The sequence below is a fragment of the Bactrocera neohumeralis genome, chromosome 4 (assembly GCF_024586455.1).
Source record: "Bactrocera neohumeralis isolate Rockhampton chromosome 4, APGP_CSIRO_Bneo_wtdbg2-racon-allhic-juicebox.fasta_v2, whole genome shotgun sequence".
Taxonomy (NCBI): Eukaryota; Metazoa; Arthropoda; class Insecta; order Diptera; family Tephritidae; genus Bactrocera; species Bactrocera neohumeralis.
The window spans coordinates 12,539,070-12,556,972 of record NC_065921.1 but is presented as its reverse complement, the minus strand read 5'-3'; the positions used below and the strand labels follow the sequence as shown (position 1 = coordinate 12,556,972).

The following is a 17,903-nucleotide window of genomic DNA, read 5'->3' as shown; positions in this document are numbered from 1 at the left end:
CGGGAGTTAGGGAAAAGTAATCGGATTTTTATCTGCAGGGCTTTGTCAGGTAAACAAATTTTAGAGTTTCAACAAATATCTTCTGAGACAAAAGGGCGGCTATTGCGGCATGCTCCGGGGATCAAGTTTGTAAGGCCGTCGAAAAATTGATGTTGCTCTTTCGTTTCGGTCGTCGCAAAACATATTCAAAGATTTATAATATTTAAAATTGGGAGCTATAAGCGCCAAAAGGCTCAATATTTTGAATAAAGCCCACAACACCCTGTGAAATTACTAGATAAGCAAGTAGTGAGAAACTAAAAGCTATAAAATTAATAACATTTGCAGCCGTTGATCAATAAAAATTCAAGAACATATTTCAAGATGTGATTTTCCCTAGGCTTTGGTGCATCGCTTTAATATCTTTATTTTCCCTACAAACTCTTTCTATATAGTTCCTCTACTTTCCACTACATATAGCCTGCAATTCTCTGCATTTTTTCTTAATATATTAAAATTTTAACAGTATTTCCCACTACTGGGTGCATATTATCAATCTATAAGTGAATATTTTGCTGCCGCTGGTAAGTACAAAATTGATTCCTCCGTCTTTTCGATGACTCTTTCATTGGCAGTTTGTTCAGATGCTACGAAAATTGGCAGCATAATTGAATTTTAACCCTTAGCAACACAATTCTACGACAATGACAGCCTGAATATTAGCACGCGCTTGCACATTAACATATATGTGTATGTATGAAAGTGCGGGCATTGATTTTCTTATACATTGTGTTACAGCACAAAACCCAATAAGCAGTGAGTTGCGGGCGATGGTACCAAAGTACTAATTGGCCTTTAAATTGGAATGGGTTGCGGAAAATAGTAGTGGATATTTCTTTTTACACATATTGAACACAATTTTATTATCTACTCGTGAAGGTGATACAATTTAAACTAAGGTACTTAGGTTGTCTAAATAAATAATTTTGTAGTACTAGCTCCAATCATAATGGTAGTGGCTCGCTGGGTAACCACCAAAGCAGTTTCCTGTTCATATATAATAAAATGCTGATAAATGCCAACTGATAGACCAAGTAAAGCGCAGCTATTACACACACATACATACAAACATCACATTCACGCATGCTTTCGATAAAGTGTTGCCTACATACAGGCGCGTTGGCATGGCGTTTCAGCGCAATGGCAGAGAAAGTGACGAAACCACATTTACATATGTAGTTGTGTAAGTACATATATTTGCATATCAGCAGCAACAACAATACTGCATTCGCATTCACATTCACTGCACACTAACAACAGGACACACTCACTCATACAACTTAAAGTCAAGTAATTTCAATACAATGGGGGTCACAAGCCCCATACCCCCCTTTCCGAAGGCGTTTCTTCAAACTCGCATGCATTCATCACTCAACCAAGCAAACGGATACGTCGCTGGAAGTTGATCTTGATTTTCTACTATTGATTAGCCGAGCGCCTACGAACGCACGCACGCACACGTATGCATGTGTGGGAGCAATGTGTGTTACATGCGCTCTCGGTACATACTCCTCGAATTTAGTCGCTTTTGCTTGCCATTGTGCGCAATTTAAATTTAATTTGACGCCGTGTTGCCGGGAAACGCGATAAGACAGGCGTTCTATTCATAACGGAAAACTCCTTTAGTCGCATACATCATTAACCTGATTGGAATTAGGGTTATTTATTGCTACACAAGTACAAGTATGCGCCACTTTGTTGGTGTGAGCGATAACGGTAGTTCAATGGGTTCAGTGCGTGAACAAAGAACAGTGTATCTTGGGTTCGAATGCTTACTGTGGAAAAATTTTAAGTTGTGAGGAAAATAAAAAAAAAAAAAACAAATAAAAAAGCGGGCGCCGGTTATCACCGCTTTTACAGTGCTTTTCAAATTGTAGAGCAGCATGGCCTAGCAATTAACAACCTTAATATTAATAATATACATATATCTCATATATATAAATATCATATATATTTCAGCAAATGTGCAGATACATATATGTATATATGTATTAGTATATATATACTTGTATTTCTTATAGCAGCTCTCATTAGCTGTGAGTTCGCCTGAAGTTTCTACATGAAGCGTAGAGGTAAATAAAAAGTAAATGGGCAATGATTTCCGATGTTGTTGCTACGATAATGAAATTCTGAAGGGCCAATATATTTATGTTAAGTGCATTGAAGAGACGTACAATGAGTTTGTTCTTTATTATTTTATTTTATTTTTTACGTGAGTGGTTGTAGGCATGTCCGATTGCTATCTACAAAACATATCTGATCCACTTAGTTATGCGAAAAGGAGTGACTGCAATTAACTGAATGCATTGAGGTCGATATACCCAAAGATGCCAGATGCAGTGAATGCGACTTTTTGATGTTATCTTGCGAGAGGCAAATACACATGCAGAAAATTAAACTTTTACACTCCATTTCTCCATGTATTTTAGTATTTTTCTTGTTTCAAAGTTTGAATTGAAATATATATCCATTTCGAGATTCCCTACTTTGTTGAAGAAAAAACACAGAAACTACAAATTAAATGGGGAATGTTTATTATCATTCACAAGAACATTCTTTGGCATTTATTTTTTGAAGATTATCTCTTTCAATTGTTGGCCCTAGCTATGTCTCAGATGATCATCCATTGAGTCCAATTTTCGAAGACCCTTTCGTTTCAACTGGTATCAGGCGAATGGTGTTGGTGGCCAATCGACCAGCCCAAAACGTGAAATTATCTGCTCACCGAAGTTACGTTCTCACCGGAATCATTTTTGTAGAAATATTGACCGATGATTCCACCGGCCTACAAACTACACCAAACCGTTGTTTTTTTTCTGGATGAAATGGCAACACTTGAATCTCTTCAGGTTGCTCCTCGTCCCACCGTTTCCCTTGCTGAAAGAAGTTTGGTTCGAAAACGTCGGATCTTCTAGGAACTTTTCAAGAGCCCATAGAGATAAGAGAATTTAAGATCTACGTCATCTAACAGAAGGCCCAAGAAACGTGCTGTTTCGACGGGGTCGGAACAAAGGGATAGGTGTTAGATGAGTGCGGTTGGTGGAGCATGCAAAGAAGTGTCAGACGATGGTTGTGCCATACGTTTTAAGAGAGGTAGAGGGACAAAAAATTCAATATCTTTGGAATGGTATGAATGAACAAAAATTTGTTTGCAGATAATTAAAGTCGAATATTTTCCGCGTTCTGTCACATATTTTTCAGTTTTTTTTAGCGTGAAGAACATCTGAAAAATTTTAATTGCTTAACAAAAAATTATGTAAAGTATTGTTATTTAAAAAAAGACCATGAAAAAATATTTATAATATAGCACGAAAATTTATCTTTGACTTCACAAAATTTCATCAATTTATCTCTGGTAGTTTATGAGAAAATAATTTTACAATTGTATCATGCTCTAAATTTCAGCCTTCAATAACTTTAACAAAAAATAATAATTTTGATAAAATATTTATATCACGGGGTATGCGTCTGATCCCCTTCCTAATGAACTGCTAATTTTCTAAATCGGAGATTTTTCGAAATTTTCATGGACCACTTAACCTGGTTTGACCCTGCTATCGTTTCTTCACTGCGTGCTGAAAGTGGTCTATTCGGTCGAATATTATCCGAAAATGAATGCTGGGCCTCCAGATGAGTAATGGTGTTGCTAACAGTATGTTCAGTAGGCCGATTATGTTGGCAACAAGTTGAGCGAAACGCGCGAAACACATTATTTAAAGAACGTGAATTTTCGTAATAAAAGCGTTATTTTGGCTTAAGTCTTTCCATGGAGAAATGCCAAACAATATTGAGCAAAAATACCATGACAGCTTAACACGACTCATGCGTCATCTCTCAAGATACGGCTTTTGAAAAAAAACCTCTAGTTGGATCACCCGTTATATATGACGAGACGAGATGAAATCAGGGTGACTGTCCGTGCTGAAACTTGAGTAAAATCTAAGATATCTTTGAAAAAGGTGGGCTTGGGCCGGCCCTCTAATAGGTTCAATTTAAATATCTCCGAAGCCACTAAAGCTACAACAATCAAATTCGCGCAAACGTTATAAGAACTCCTACCGCCACTGTGAAAATCAATAAAATCGGATGGTAACCCACTTACTCCCCATATAACGGTACTATTAAAAATCACTAAAAGCGAAATAAATAAGTAACTTAACACGAAAGAGACACTGAGTTTTACCTACGAGATGGTTTCTTAAATTTTTCAAAAACTCAATTTACTTAATTCTCATGCTACAGAAGCAGCTTTTTAGCCATAAACTTAAATAAGCAACAAACTTAATGTGTTTAAAGTTTAAGCATATCAGCAGCCCATGCATTTAATCTCCAAATTTCCACTGGTTTACTATTTCATTTTAAAATTCATATGAAACACAATAATTAAACAAATAATATCAAATCAATTTGCAAATATTTCCCAGCTACTCCACAAACAAATTGAAATAAAATGCAAAACACTTTTCAATAATTTGTTGAATTTATTTCACAATCGTGCAAATAACAGTGAGTGCCTTTAATAAATATGTAAATATAGCATAGCCGACATAAGCACTTTTAAAAGCAAACATATGCAGTGCGGCATGTTTGCTTCCTGCCTGACTTGCGGCAACATTGCATTAGCACACACTTACACAAACACACATCAATACTCATACGCATGCACAGGTTTGCTGCAATAACAACGTAAATGAATTTGAAAAAAATATTTTGTAGCAACAAAAAGCTCTCAGTAAAATGAGCACATTGTGGCATAAAATGTGTGCAACGCTTCCGCCGAAACGAACTTCTATTTGATAAACTAATTTGAATTTAAATTTAAATTAAAAATTTCTAATTGAACGCACAACGCACCATGCCGCAACGTAACGCAGCGCGGTTGGTGGCAGCAACGGCGGCGTATTTCGCAAGCAGCCTCGAGCTATGTGGCCAAATGCCTAATATAATACGCTTTTGGGTGGGTGGTTTGGTTGGCTGTTGGTGAGTGCAGTCTGCGCGACAGTTTGCGGTAAACGTGCGTACACGGGGGTGCACGCATCAGCCGAAAGAGATACCGTAAATATATAATTGCAAAATGCGGCGTGACGTTAGTGGTTAGCGGCCAAGGGTTGGAGGGGAAATGCAGATGCATATTTATGATTCGGTAATGCAGCTGAGTTATTGTTGCTTTGGGGCACATACAGATAATGCGATTGCAATTCATTACAATTGCTGTTGTTGTCGTTGTTGACGCGCTGGCATGTGTTGCCTGTGTGTATGGTTGCACCCACGCCAGAAAGTAAAATTTTATTCGCAAAATAGATTTTTGGCTTCGTTTTGTTCTTGTTGCTTTTGGTTGCATGCAAAATTTAAGCCTTTGTGTCACAGCGATTTTCATTTTCATTCGGATTTTTATTACATTTCGGGCTTCAGTTTCAGTTTCGATAGCAAGTTGTTGTTTTTTGCGCATTGCGCGGTTGAACCGTCGCTTTTTGTGAAAATTGCGAAATTTTATATGTGCATACATATGTTTGCATATTTTAAACCCTTAAAAATGTATATTAAGTTTGCTATGAAGTTTTTAAAAATCAAAGTGAATCGTCGGAGACCCTTTAAAATATTGATTTTTATGACCAGCTTGACGAGCTGAGTGGATTCAACAACGCCCCTTCAGTCGCTCAGATTTCGAAATATCGATCTGAAATTTTGCACATGTTCTTTTCTCCCTAAGAAGCGTTTAATTAGTAGAAACTGCCGATATCGGGCCACTATAGCATACAGCTACCATATGAGCTGAACGATCGGAATAAAGTGTTTGTATGGAGACATTTGTCATGGAGTATAACCTAAGGCAACGATGCAAACTACAAAAAAATAATCTGGTAAACCAATAAGCCACGCATAGACCAGTTTTGGTCCTTTGCGATACCAGATGGAGTTCAGTTGCTAAGTCCAAGAGGAGTAGTCATTCTTTAGGATGCCTACGCTATCGATACTTCCTCCAGTGTGTCATTCCGTGGGAACCCCAGATGCTTACAGCGTAGTATTGTCAATGGGGGATAAGTACACAAGAACTGTTCCATTGTTTCCCTGGTGCTCTGCTCTAGACATTGCCTGCAGCCTTCACCTTCCGTCAGACAAATCCTGCGGGAGTGTGTCGCCAACAGGCAGAGACCTGTTAGTATTCCGATCATTCCTACAGTCTCTTCTATCGAGTGACAATAGGAATTGTGTTTACTTCCGATCTATTGTTTTGCACATAACTTTTGCAGTTCTGCACATGACTTTTGCAGTTTTGCACCTAGGTAGCCCGTTCTAATAGGTTTTGATATTCTTTGCCATGCTTCTGTCGAGATCGTCATATAGATAATGCATAGGTTTCCCAATGTTGATCACGTTTTCGGATTTTAGCCGTACACCATTCTTGGCAATCTCGTCCATTATTTCATTGCCCTCGATAACTTTGTGGCCTGGCACTGAATAGAAGTGAAGTTGCTTGCTTCTGATAACACTTTCCATTGCCGTCCTATATACTATTAAAAATATTATTGTACAAGACGTTTATGGAAACCTAGCTGCTCTTCAAAAGATTTTACGTATATTTACCAATTTGTGGATCTGTCTATTTTTCGGAAAGTTGCCCCAAAGTTCATCACCAACCGTCCCTTACATGAGAGCTCACCTGATTTAGCTAACTGGACAAGACAATCAATACAAATAGATAACTTCTTCACAAATTTCACATTTAACTAATAAGAAATTTACACAGATTTGCTGATAGAAAAATATTTGTATATCTCATTGAGTCGCCCCAAGCGAGCTTCGTAATGAAATCTTGACCGATTTCGTAATTTTAATAGAAACACTTTTAGTGCAAACCATATGAGACCTCACTACGATCTATAATTTTACAGGTTATAGTAGTTTATCTTGAACTGAACTTCATAGTTTTTGAAATTTGCCTTGAAGCTTTTATTTACATCGAAAGTCCAGAATTTACAGTTTTTCTACTCATTATTAATGAATATTTCAATAGTGTGCAAATGATGTAAGAACTCAAATTCACTTTTGCTGTTTTTCCAAAAGATCAGTTGTTGTCTATAAGGACTTTCGGTGTCCTAAAGTTCAAACGTTTCAAAGGTTGCCAACTTACTAAGCTATAACTGACTTAGTATCGTAATAAATTGGTTTCTTGATAATTTTTAAAGGCTTTAGTAGGTTTCAGAATCGAAACGCTTAACACTAAAGAAATATAGAATGAAATCTGTTAAAGTCGTATTTTTCCTGAAAGTATTACAATTAGTTTGGTCCCACTAAGCACTAAAGAATAATACTTTATGTTTGTTATATAATATGTAATGTTAGTCTACCAAATTTGTAAGTTAGCTATAAAGGCCGGCGGAGGACATATGGAGAGAGAGAAATAAATTTAGGGAACAGTGATAGGAAAATATAAAGTATAATTTCCTTAATAATTTTTCTTTCTTACTAATATATATACAAATTCTCGTTATCAAGAAACAGAATAGAGATTAACAACCGTAAGCTGGAATATTAATCCTTATTCCAGATATCTAAAAGAACTCAAAGCTTATCATGTCAATTGAAGACCTATGCTGCAACTCCGTATATGCCTCTTATTATAGAGTAATGCCATTAGGCAGTCAGCAAATCAGTAGATAATTTTAAGCAGAATCTGCTCCGAAAGGTATGCCTTTAATTCATTGAAGTATAACTTTGGGGGCAATTAAAATTTTCACAAAAATTTAAAAAGCACTTTTGCGCCGAAAAAAAGTCTGAACAAAAAAAGCTTTTCATGTGAATGCACGTGCTGCATTTTTTCACTTTGTGCCACACCGACACGCCTTCATTTGCATAACACTTGCACATTAATTAAACCGCCTGTTATTATGCAACGCACCGCCATGCGAACTCATTTGCGGCAAAAAAGTAGACACTTCAGAAACTCACTTCAGGCAATTCTGTCACCACTCAATGCCTTTCATTGCATACGCTTTTATATTGACGGGTGTGAGTGGGTATTTTTTCGGCCTTTGGCAACAGATTTTTTTCGATAACGGTCGCTTTTTGTCTCTTTATGCATTTTCAAAATGCGATTACTTGATACTCAAACCCACTTACCGTTAGCATGCGCCAGCGTTCAAGCTTTAAATAAAGCTTTTTTTTGTTGCCATAGCTATGTTGCTATTGTTTTTGCTGTTGTGTGCAACCCTTAAAAAGGCGCGAGCAGCCACTCATTTGAATACACTCAAGTGTCCACTTCAAGTGTTTGTGATGTGGCAACACATGCGAAAGAAAAAAGCACTGAAATTGAATTGCACTTGCAACAGCTGCAACGCAATAAGCAGGCAGAACGCCATGCAACATACATGCATATTGTTGGTGGTGCCATAAAATGCATTTGCTTGCAACAGTTGGGTGGGCTGAGTGCCGTTGCTTTATCAGCAAAACAAGCATTCGTACTATTAGTGCCACCGAACTGTACCGATAACTGTAAATTGTTGCAAGCAAAAAGTACGAAGTGTTTAAAGTGCGAATATTTATGCCACTTTATTTCACAGCAAATTACACAAAAAGGCCGGCATGAAATATGCGCAAACATTTGCACACATTCAGCTAATAAAAGCGCCGTGTCTGTAGTGTGTGTAGTTGACAATTAGTATGTTGCAAGTATGTGCATTTTACTACAAATATGTATGGGTATGTGTGTAATGTGAGCTGACATGCTCATTCGCCCGAAACTATGTACTACATGGCACAACATTTCCGCATGCCGCACGGCTCACGCTAACGGTAATGCGAAGCTTTGTGTGTCAGCTTGCCGCTCTTGGCACTCAAGTAAATAACTTTTCTTTTGCTAGTCTTTTGGCAGTGCCGTCACAGCCATTTAAGTTCGCATACATTTAAAATTCACATACCAACACACACACAAACACAAGTAGGTGCATATTTCCATGAGTGCATGTGTTTGTGTGGCTGCCTTACTTTCTTATGTGTAGGAAGCAAAGCAGTAACCCCGGTCCAAAGTAGCCACTACTCATATTCAATATTTGCATTCAAAATTTGAGTACATTAACTGCAGACAATCGCTTTGTCGGTGCGTCAGTGTGTTGGTGCGTTGCTGACTTGGCGATTTCGCCTTTGCTTTCGACTGCCATATTTGCATACGCGTCCATTCGTTCAATGCATGTATGTAAGTCTAAAGGTTTTTAAGGAATTTGTCATAAATTTAGAAGCTTTTTCTCATTTCACACTGCCTGCGTATAAGTATGGGACATCCAGACTGTTACTGATTTTGCTGATTTAGCAAAATCGCTTTAATCTAGCAAAAAGTTATGCATAATTTGCAATTTGTGCTTGATATTGAGATTTATTGAATTTATTAACTAAGTTTTGGGCTGAGAGAGCGAAGTATTTGGTATTTGTAGTGTATGTTGACTTCTTATACTCAAATGTAGCCACAGTAAATAACCCGAACTCATATAGATAAACACACCGTTTTAAGGGGTTATATGGGTTTCCTCGGGTAAAAAACAATTTATTTTCAAAAATTTTTTCTCGTATAAATTAAATGTTTTATAAAAATTATTTATTGTTACAAAATTTACACCATTGACAAAGAAATTCTGAAATTTTTGGAATCAAATATTTTAAACTCGGCCATTTCAACGAGATTTTTGGTGGCCCCTCGGAAAAAATACGCCCGCGTTGACGGAATAACTCCTTTTAGTATCAGCTAAAGTGAAAGCATACGTGTTTCACTTGTAGTTAAAACTTTGTTCATAGAACTTGAACGAACGAAAAAACACAAAATTGTACAGACATTTTTACACAAATTTTAAAGTTCGGCGACATTTTTTCAAAAAGCTGTAATCGAAAAAAAATACTTCGTCCAAGTTTTTAGGAATGGTATTTCAAAGATCTGTATAAAATTGTATGATGATCGGTTCAATAAATCTCGTTGGTTCAACTTATACAAAATATAGGATTGTCAATAAGAAACATATATGACTATGATAAAAATAATTTCAAAGACCAGATGTATAATCATAAAATTGAAGGTTCTTTAATATTTTTATTAAAAGACGCACTTTAACTAAGATACTTTTCTTCAGATAAAGAACTATATTTAATAAGGAACGCTAACTCATAATCAAAAGAGTTGGTTACAATCATAATAAATGCAGTAGAAGTGAGGCTACTACTTCAGTCGCGGCAGAATAAAATGAGTTCCCTTCGAAATGGCGTTAGCGCTTTGGCGGATAAAAACTTTAAATTTTTGATATAACTTTTTGAAGTATCAAACATAAAGTACCACATTCAACGTGTCTGTCACAGATTAGAAAGAAAAACAAACTTACGAACAATTTTGGGCTCTTGGCTTTGCTTTCCATCTCTTATCACTTTATAAATTAACCTGCTGGTTAAAAACCTCGTTTTGACAGCTTTTTTCAGAAAACATTAAATTATACATTGAGTAACTACTTAACGATCAAGAATGAACCAAACCAATTATAGATATCCTCTTCTGTTGTGAACCGATTTCTAGTTAGGACATTTGGCGTCGACCGGAATAAATGGTAGTTAGGTCGAACAAAAACTAGATTATAGGTAGGTCCAACGAAACTTTCCAATCGCTGTTTCCCAAAAAGTTTTTAACCGAACTTATAACTTGAGCCCAAAGGTTGTCATGGTTCGGGCGTTTATCAGCAATCGCTTCAAGTTGAGTTATTGTTGTCGGTTAATGCTTTCATTTTCCTAACCTCCCATCAAAACACGATGACTTTCCATATGGACTACACTTTTGGCTGCACAGCTATTCGTTTCCTAGAATGTTCTTGTGGCCTGGAACTCAGTATACGTACAGCCACTTTCTAAGGTCATTTTCTGATGTATTGCGAAGTTACCTTTTGGCTTTCGCCGGTTTTCTGTCGATACGGATGTGCGTTGTTCGGAATCCCAGCTGCCTTCCTGACTGCAAAGGCTTCCGCCTAGCAGCACTGCGGAAACTTGAAGGCAAAATGTAATGGATCCTGGCGCCCACTATATCAGCCATTTTAGATCCGTCTGTGAAGATGTTGCAAGTTTCAATGTTGCTTATAATGCATTGGATTAAACTGTTTCATCATATAAAGATACTTTTGATGTAATCTTTCCTAGTTTGGCGTCATATTAGCGAGCATGAGACCACTTAAACATGTCTAACAAGTACAAATGAGTTTTTTAAAGCTCGAAAAACATAGTTTGAAAATTTGGCGTCGCAATTATTTGCAGACGAGAGGTCGGTTTCAAGTCCAAAGCTTTAAAAAGATCTCAAACTCAAGAACATTAACTTTCCAAAGTATGTTCGAATATTGGAGCAATGGAGGAATAATCAAGTTACGCTATTTCTAGGCAAAACGCACGAATATAATTATAGGCAGAATTTATTTACAGATTTTTTCTGTACCAATGATACTTAAATTTTTAATTTAGTCAGATTTATAAATTATAATATATTTTTTCTCAATTTTTTTTATGGAACATTATTTTAGCACCAAGATAACACAAACTTTAATAATTATTCTTTTAAGATATTACTATAAGAAATTAAACCCATTATGAAAACCTCATTATGTTAAAATTTAGTGCCTAATGCTTACTAATTATTATGAATATTACCTTAATAGTCTTTTTTTCGTTTGCTTACAGGAATGTCAATTTCAATTCAAAAACCTTCGCTGGAATTGCAGCACAACAGACGATAATACCGTCTTCGGCCCGGTAACAGGATTGGGTAAGCCGAAAATCATTACTTATTATAACTGAAAAACGTAAAGCATTCAAAGTGAACCGAAATAAATCGTAGATAATCGCCCTGTGCAACTTATCCCTTTTGAAAAGCTAAACTCTTACAACCATTTAATGCCACAAACTGTTCGTGCTGCACAACTTTGGCCCGAAACACAACAATTTATCAAATTAAATTATTATGATCAACTCATCAAAAGGCAAAATACCTAAATTATTCTAATCAATTTTAATTTCATTAACCAACAAAGAGATTCACTGCTACCTGTGCGCGTGAATTAGTGCGCGCGTGTTTGTTGCTGTTGTTGCGTTTGTATCCACGCTCGTTTGTCGGCTCGTTCGTTTGGCTTCTAAGTTTGACTTAATTAAATGATGAATATTATTTCCTGTCTGCAAAGTTACGCTCAAAACAATCAACAAGCGAAAAGCCAACAACAACAACAACAATGAGCAGATAATAAGCAGTCACAAGAGGCAACACAGCAACAAAAAGGCTTTCGTTTGGTGGATATGTACAACAAAAAGCGGCGGCACAAGCACAAAATCTGCATTGTTTGCCCTTTTCGGGCAGCCGCTAGTGACGGGAGAGAACTTTGCGCCAAGCTCCGGGTCTGGTGGGTTAGCGTTTTAAAATAAACTTCCAAATACTTTCACCGGCCGGGAGTGAGCACAGCTTATCTAACATTATGATCTAGCAAGATGGGACGGCGTGTGTTTGATAGTGCCGCAGAGTAGCTTCATCGAGTTGAAAGGATAATGAAATGGAGCTTTAGAGTAGGGAGTGCAAAAATTTCACAGTACAGCAGTAAAGTGTGCTTCTTCAGGTATACTGCGCTGCGGGGCTGCATCTTGTGCAAATTGTCAAGAAAAGTCGAAGTTTTCGCTGCGTACACACGCGCTCCGGTGTTATTTGCAACTAATATTGCTCCTTGAGCTGCCGCTCTTTCTCTCTTAATGACTTTGCTTGCCTTTGTGCGTACCTGCTGTTGTCTGTCTGAGATCTCGTGCCTAACTGTGTTCCTTAGACTTGTTTGTCCATTGCTTGTTTTCGGTTTATTGTGTTGCCTTAATTGATTTGACGCTATTATATTGTTGTTTATTGTGTTGTTGCTGTTCTTAGTTGCTTCTGTCTATTCAACTTTCTACAGTTGTGTGCAGCCGGCCACTTTAATAAATTAATTAAAAGTTGAGATTTTAAAGACTCAAGTTGACATTGTCAACGTATTTAGTGCGGAACACTAATACAATCACAAATATGACAGACATTTGCACAACAACTACTGTAAGGTGCGCAATTTCATTTAGTTGGTGGGAAAGTTGATTTAGTTCGTCGCAAATTTGAGTGGAAATTAAGTTGGCTTAGAAGCTTTATAATTGAAATTTGAAAGGTCTTGAGCGCTTAATATAAAATATGCTGTTGCTATATTTGTGGTAGGTTGCGGTAAAAGTTGTGCCGCGCTGAGCAAATTATAATTGATTTGATACAAGATTTGGTGTTGAAATTCAAGAGCTGCGTGTTTGGATTTGGTTCGGTGAGTTTCGGGACTGAGTGTAATTTCTTTGCCTTACGTCAAATGTTTGGAGGAGTATTTAGCAGTGCTCTTATCTTATAAGAATATATGTATATAATATATATTAGGGTTAAGTTAGGTTATACTGTCTGGCTGTCACGTCATACAAAAGCCTACAGGTCTTTTGTAATGCCAAATGGAGGTTCAGTATAACACTCGTTGAAGTTCCCTATCCTATATGCTTTTGCGTCACTGTTTTGTGAAATTATAGAAATACTTCATATTCAATAGTTATATTGCACCTATGCCCTTCAACTGAGGAGCTCCTAGATTTTTAAGATGAGTTCTAGATAAAGCCGGACAGAGGCAGTGGAGGTGTTCCAGCGTCCCTCTTATGCCTACTTCCCAGCACTTTGTGTATAAGCCATCATTACTACTGACCATTCGGCTTGCATGTGTTGCCACTAAGTTGTGACATAAAACTAGTCCAACAACCGTCATGCAATCTTTTCCAGACCATGTGAGCAAAAAACTTTCGTGTTTTCCTTCGGTGCCCTTGCATTTGATCTTGGGAATCTTGCTTATCTCTAAGTTATTCTTCCATCTCACTCTGTCAACTCTTTTGGAAATTTCACTTTGTATTGTTTTTAGCGACTTGCCTATTTTCTGTATTCGCTCGGTAGCCAGATGGACTGCACTATGGCGATTTTATCAGCTATTTCGTTTTCTGGAATGTTCTTGTGGCCTGGAACTCACTATAAGGAACCTGGCCTGAAACCGTATATTGAGTTCAAGGTCACAAGAATATTCTATGCTGGCGCTTTCTAGCCGCAGCCAAATCCACAGTCTTCCTGCTTCTAAGGGCATTTCCCGGCGAGGGCGATGTGAGATTATTGCCTTAATTGCTTCTGTTATGTTGCTTCTTGAGTTCTTCAGTATCAGAGCAGGTTTTCTGACTGCAAAGAATTCCGCATAGAAAATACTGTAGTATTTCGGAAGCTTGAAGGGTCGCCTGAGATCTGACTAAGTGCAATGGATCCCGGCGCCCATTTTATCAGCGATTTTTACAACCAACATTATTATTCATTGAAATTAAGTGTTTCATCATTAAACCATATTTTTGTATTTTTAAGATTTATGGAAGATAATTCTATTTTTCTAGTATTTATAATATATCCATTACATAGTAATGTTTCAGAATTCGACATCTTATATTCTAACTATGCGATGATCTCAATTCCGTGGAAGATTCTACAGTATGAAGCTTACTTACAGATCTCACTAATTTACCCACCAATTCTTCAGACCAATTTTGTTCAGATTTCTGCTAATAACATTTTAGATTATCCCACCGATATACATAGGTCTAAATCTTAGCTTAAAAAGTAAATGACGCATAAATGTAGGCCACACTCTCCATAAATTTTGTAGTTTAACGTGTCAATATTAAAAACGTTGCATAAATTTGGGCATTATTGAAAGGCTGTGCTGCTCAGCATAGTTACAACTTCGTCAACATACACAACCATAATAAATATGTTTAAGTTATTTTACACTTAACAAAACTTTGAAGCCATTATGACTATGCCACAGATCAAATTGGAAATGTTGAAGCAAACTCTGTAAATTAATTAATTGCATTCAATGCTACATTTAATACAATTTATGAGCAGATAATTTCTCATTCACTGGCACGCCGGTATGCGCACGAGAAGTATGTATGTGTATGTTTGTGCTGCAGCAAAAATTCAAACAGCTTCCAAAGCCATTAGGATGAATGCCACAAAACTTGCTTAACAGCAAAACAATTTCGCACAACAAAAGAGAAAGAGGTCATTAAAGAAGGTACCATTTAAACATTAAATAGGGTAAACACTTAAATTACATTTATTTATATGATTGCTGGCCGACAGACAAAGCAACGGACTGGTCGTTGGCGGCAGACCGTTTTACGCACGTGTAAACTTGCCACAATACAAACCTAAAATACTTTACAATAGAATTTAAAGTGAATGGACGATGCGGAAATGGATATTGTGTGCATACATACATATGCACACATATATGTATATACATATGTACATATATATAATGTATGCCGATATAACCCTCCCTATTGTAATTATTTCGTATGCAATAAAATAAATGGTCGCAGGCCATGAAATAACTCATACCAATGATGCGTTTGCAAATTTAATGCTTTGAAAGTTCATTTAAGCCTTTCACAAAAACATTTCACCGAAAAACGTTTCGTAAAGTAATCGCAAATGCACCGTGAAAATGAGCGTGCGCTGGCGGAGGGGGTGCGATAACCAAACAAATAAATAAATGCCTAATCGTCATGGCGATATGCCGGGAAGCAGCAAACAAGTGTATTTGTGCATGCCTGTGTGGCAGCTATTGTGTTTGCAACACAGAAAGTTTAAATTAATTATTCAAACATTTACCCAGCAACCCTACGCGGTACTATTCCATTCGCCTGCCACTATTGTTCTAACTGTAGTTAACCGTTCGCACGCCGACAGTCACATAAACATTACCATTAAAAGAGATAAAAATCATGACATGATAACGCATCCCTAGTGGCAGCAGCGCTGCTGATGGTGGTCGCGGTCGCGGTCGCCTTGAACCCACATGTATTGCCGTTATTGCTGGTTTGTGTGGTGGTGGTGGTGTGAGCGCAACACAATTCCCCAGCCGCAAGTTTAGACTGCCGCCGTCAAACGTGCAACATTGTGGCAAATTTGTGTGACGTGCACGCCACTGCTTGTGCTGGCAAGGCACGGGTTAACGCCACCGCCGTTGCCGAAAATCTCGAAATCTCAGCTAAGAAGCCAACGTAAATGTTTCACTAAATAATAAAATTCATATTAATTCGTTCCTGTGGCACGCAACCAAACACACAGCTCACACACACGCATTCGTTAACTTACCGGCAGTTAGTTGAAATTGTTGCAAAGATGCCGTAGCAGTGTTGTAAGTGCTCGCAATTTACGCACTACACAGCGCTTGCAACTTGTGGTCGCTACTGCTGCCGCTGCTGTTGCTGCCACAGCGCCACTTGTTCGAACGGCTGCTGCCTTTTGTTGCTTGCCACTTGGCACTCGCTGTCGTCAGTGCCGCTGTTACTTTGCTTGCTTTGCTACTTCCTATTCCTGTTCCGTTTTCCTGCCTCGCTGCCTCGCTGCCTCGCTGCTTGGCAGTTAGTTGGTTACTTCTGTGCATGAAGTTCGCTACCCCCGGCAGTCCGGGTTGTCAGCGTCGAAGTTGCTGTTGGTGTGGCGCGTTGCAAGTCTGTCTGCCTTTGGCAACTTCTTACCTCAGTTGAACACTTTCGCTGTAATTCTGTGTATTTTTGTGTCTGCCCTTTCCATTGGCGCTGTGCGTCGTCTCTCCGTTGGCCTCTGTTAGCTAACTCTACCACTATCACTTATTAGTATCATACGCTTCGCCTGACACGGAATTAAATTTAAAGCGCATAAATCCCTTTGCGGCATGACTACAAACAAACACCGATATACATATACAATCATTGAGTTGGTGGATAAGCGGTAACCCAGTGATAAAAATTGGAGATTTTGGAAATTGTGTCGTGTGCTTCATCTAGACAATGGAAATTATTGAAAAGGCGAAAACTATAGAAGTTGGAGATAAGTATATTCAGCTTTTTTTTAACCAGTTTACTTATAATTATCTAGTCTTCCAATCTGTCAATTCTAGTACAAGTGATAAGCTGAATGCTTTGAAATTGCAGCCGTCGAACTAACATTGCAAATCACGTTTTTCTAGTGTATTTTAACTTTTGGCTAAAGATAGTGCTCACTATACTTTCTCTACCTATTTCATTAAAACTGGAATCAGCAAATAACTGAATTAGTCATTGAGGGCTGAAATACGGAACTGAAGCCCTACTTAAAAAATCAAAAATATCAGATATAGTACTTAACTTTTCCGAACAGGTTGAGCCTTAAATACTTTTAAGGAGTCATGCGCTTGATAAGATAACCAAATCAATTTTAGCATAGTTCAGAACCATTTTGCTTGCTTAGCGGAGTTTTAAACCTTTAAAAAGGTCTCAGTGGGTATAATGTCTCGAAAAAGGCCGAAATGAATAGAGTTGATAAAGGGTTTGCTCTATATTTTCTTTGAGACTTAAAAATTCATCGGCGAGAATTTATATATGGCAAAACGTTTTGTACAAATGGAAGTGTTAATGTTTTTGTTTCATATAAAATTGGTTATAATGGAAGGTGTTTACATTTTCCATTCCACAAAGGGCAGAAAAAAACATTAGAATAATGAAAATTCGATGAGCATCCAAATTTTGGAAGATACTTAAGTCAAAGTAGTTTTGTGGAGGTTTTGTAAACTAAAACTGCATTTTTATAGATGTTAGAAAAGTTCAATGTAGTTAAAAGGCTCTGTAAAGCTCAGTGGAGCTTTTAGAGGTTAAGGTTTGAACTTTTGAAATGAAAGGTAAAGTGAATATAAATACTTTCACGAGAGATGGGTGATATCCGTATAAAAGAGCTTAGCTTTCCTGATAATACGAGAAATTATTTC

The 17,903-nt window shown here is 37.5% G+C and overlaps 1 protein-coding gene across 1 annotated transcript in view; it reads left to right on the top strand.

Moving 5' to 3' along the window:
* Window positions 1-17,903, top strand: part of LOC126755643 (protein Wnt-5) — a 239,053-nt gene that overhangs the window by 163,267 nt on the left and 57,883 nt on the right. Inside the window, 1 exon segment of the mRNA XM_050468356.1 lies at window positions 11,731-11,815. Coding sequence (XP_050324313.1) covers window positions 11,731-11,815 — 85 coding nt within the window.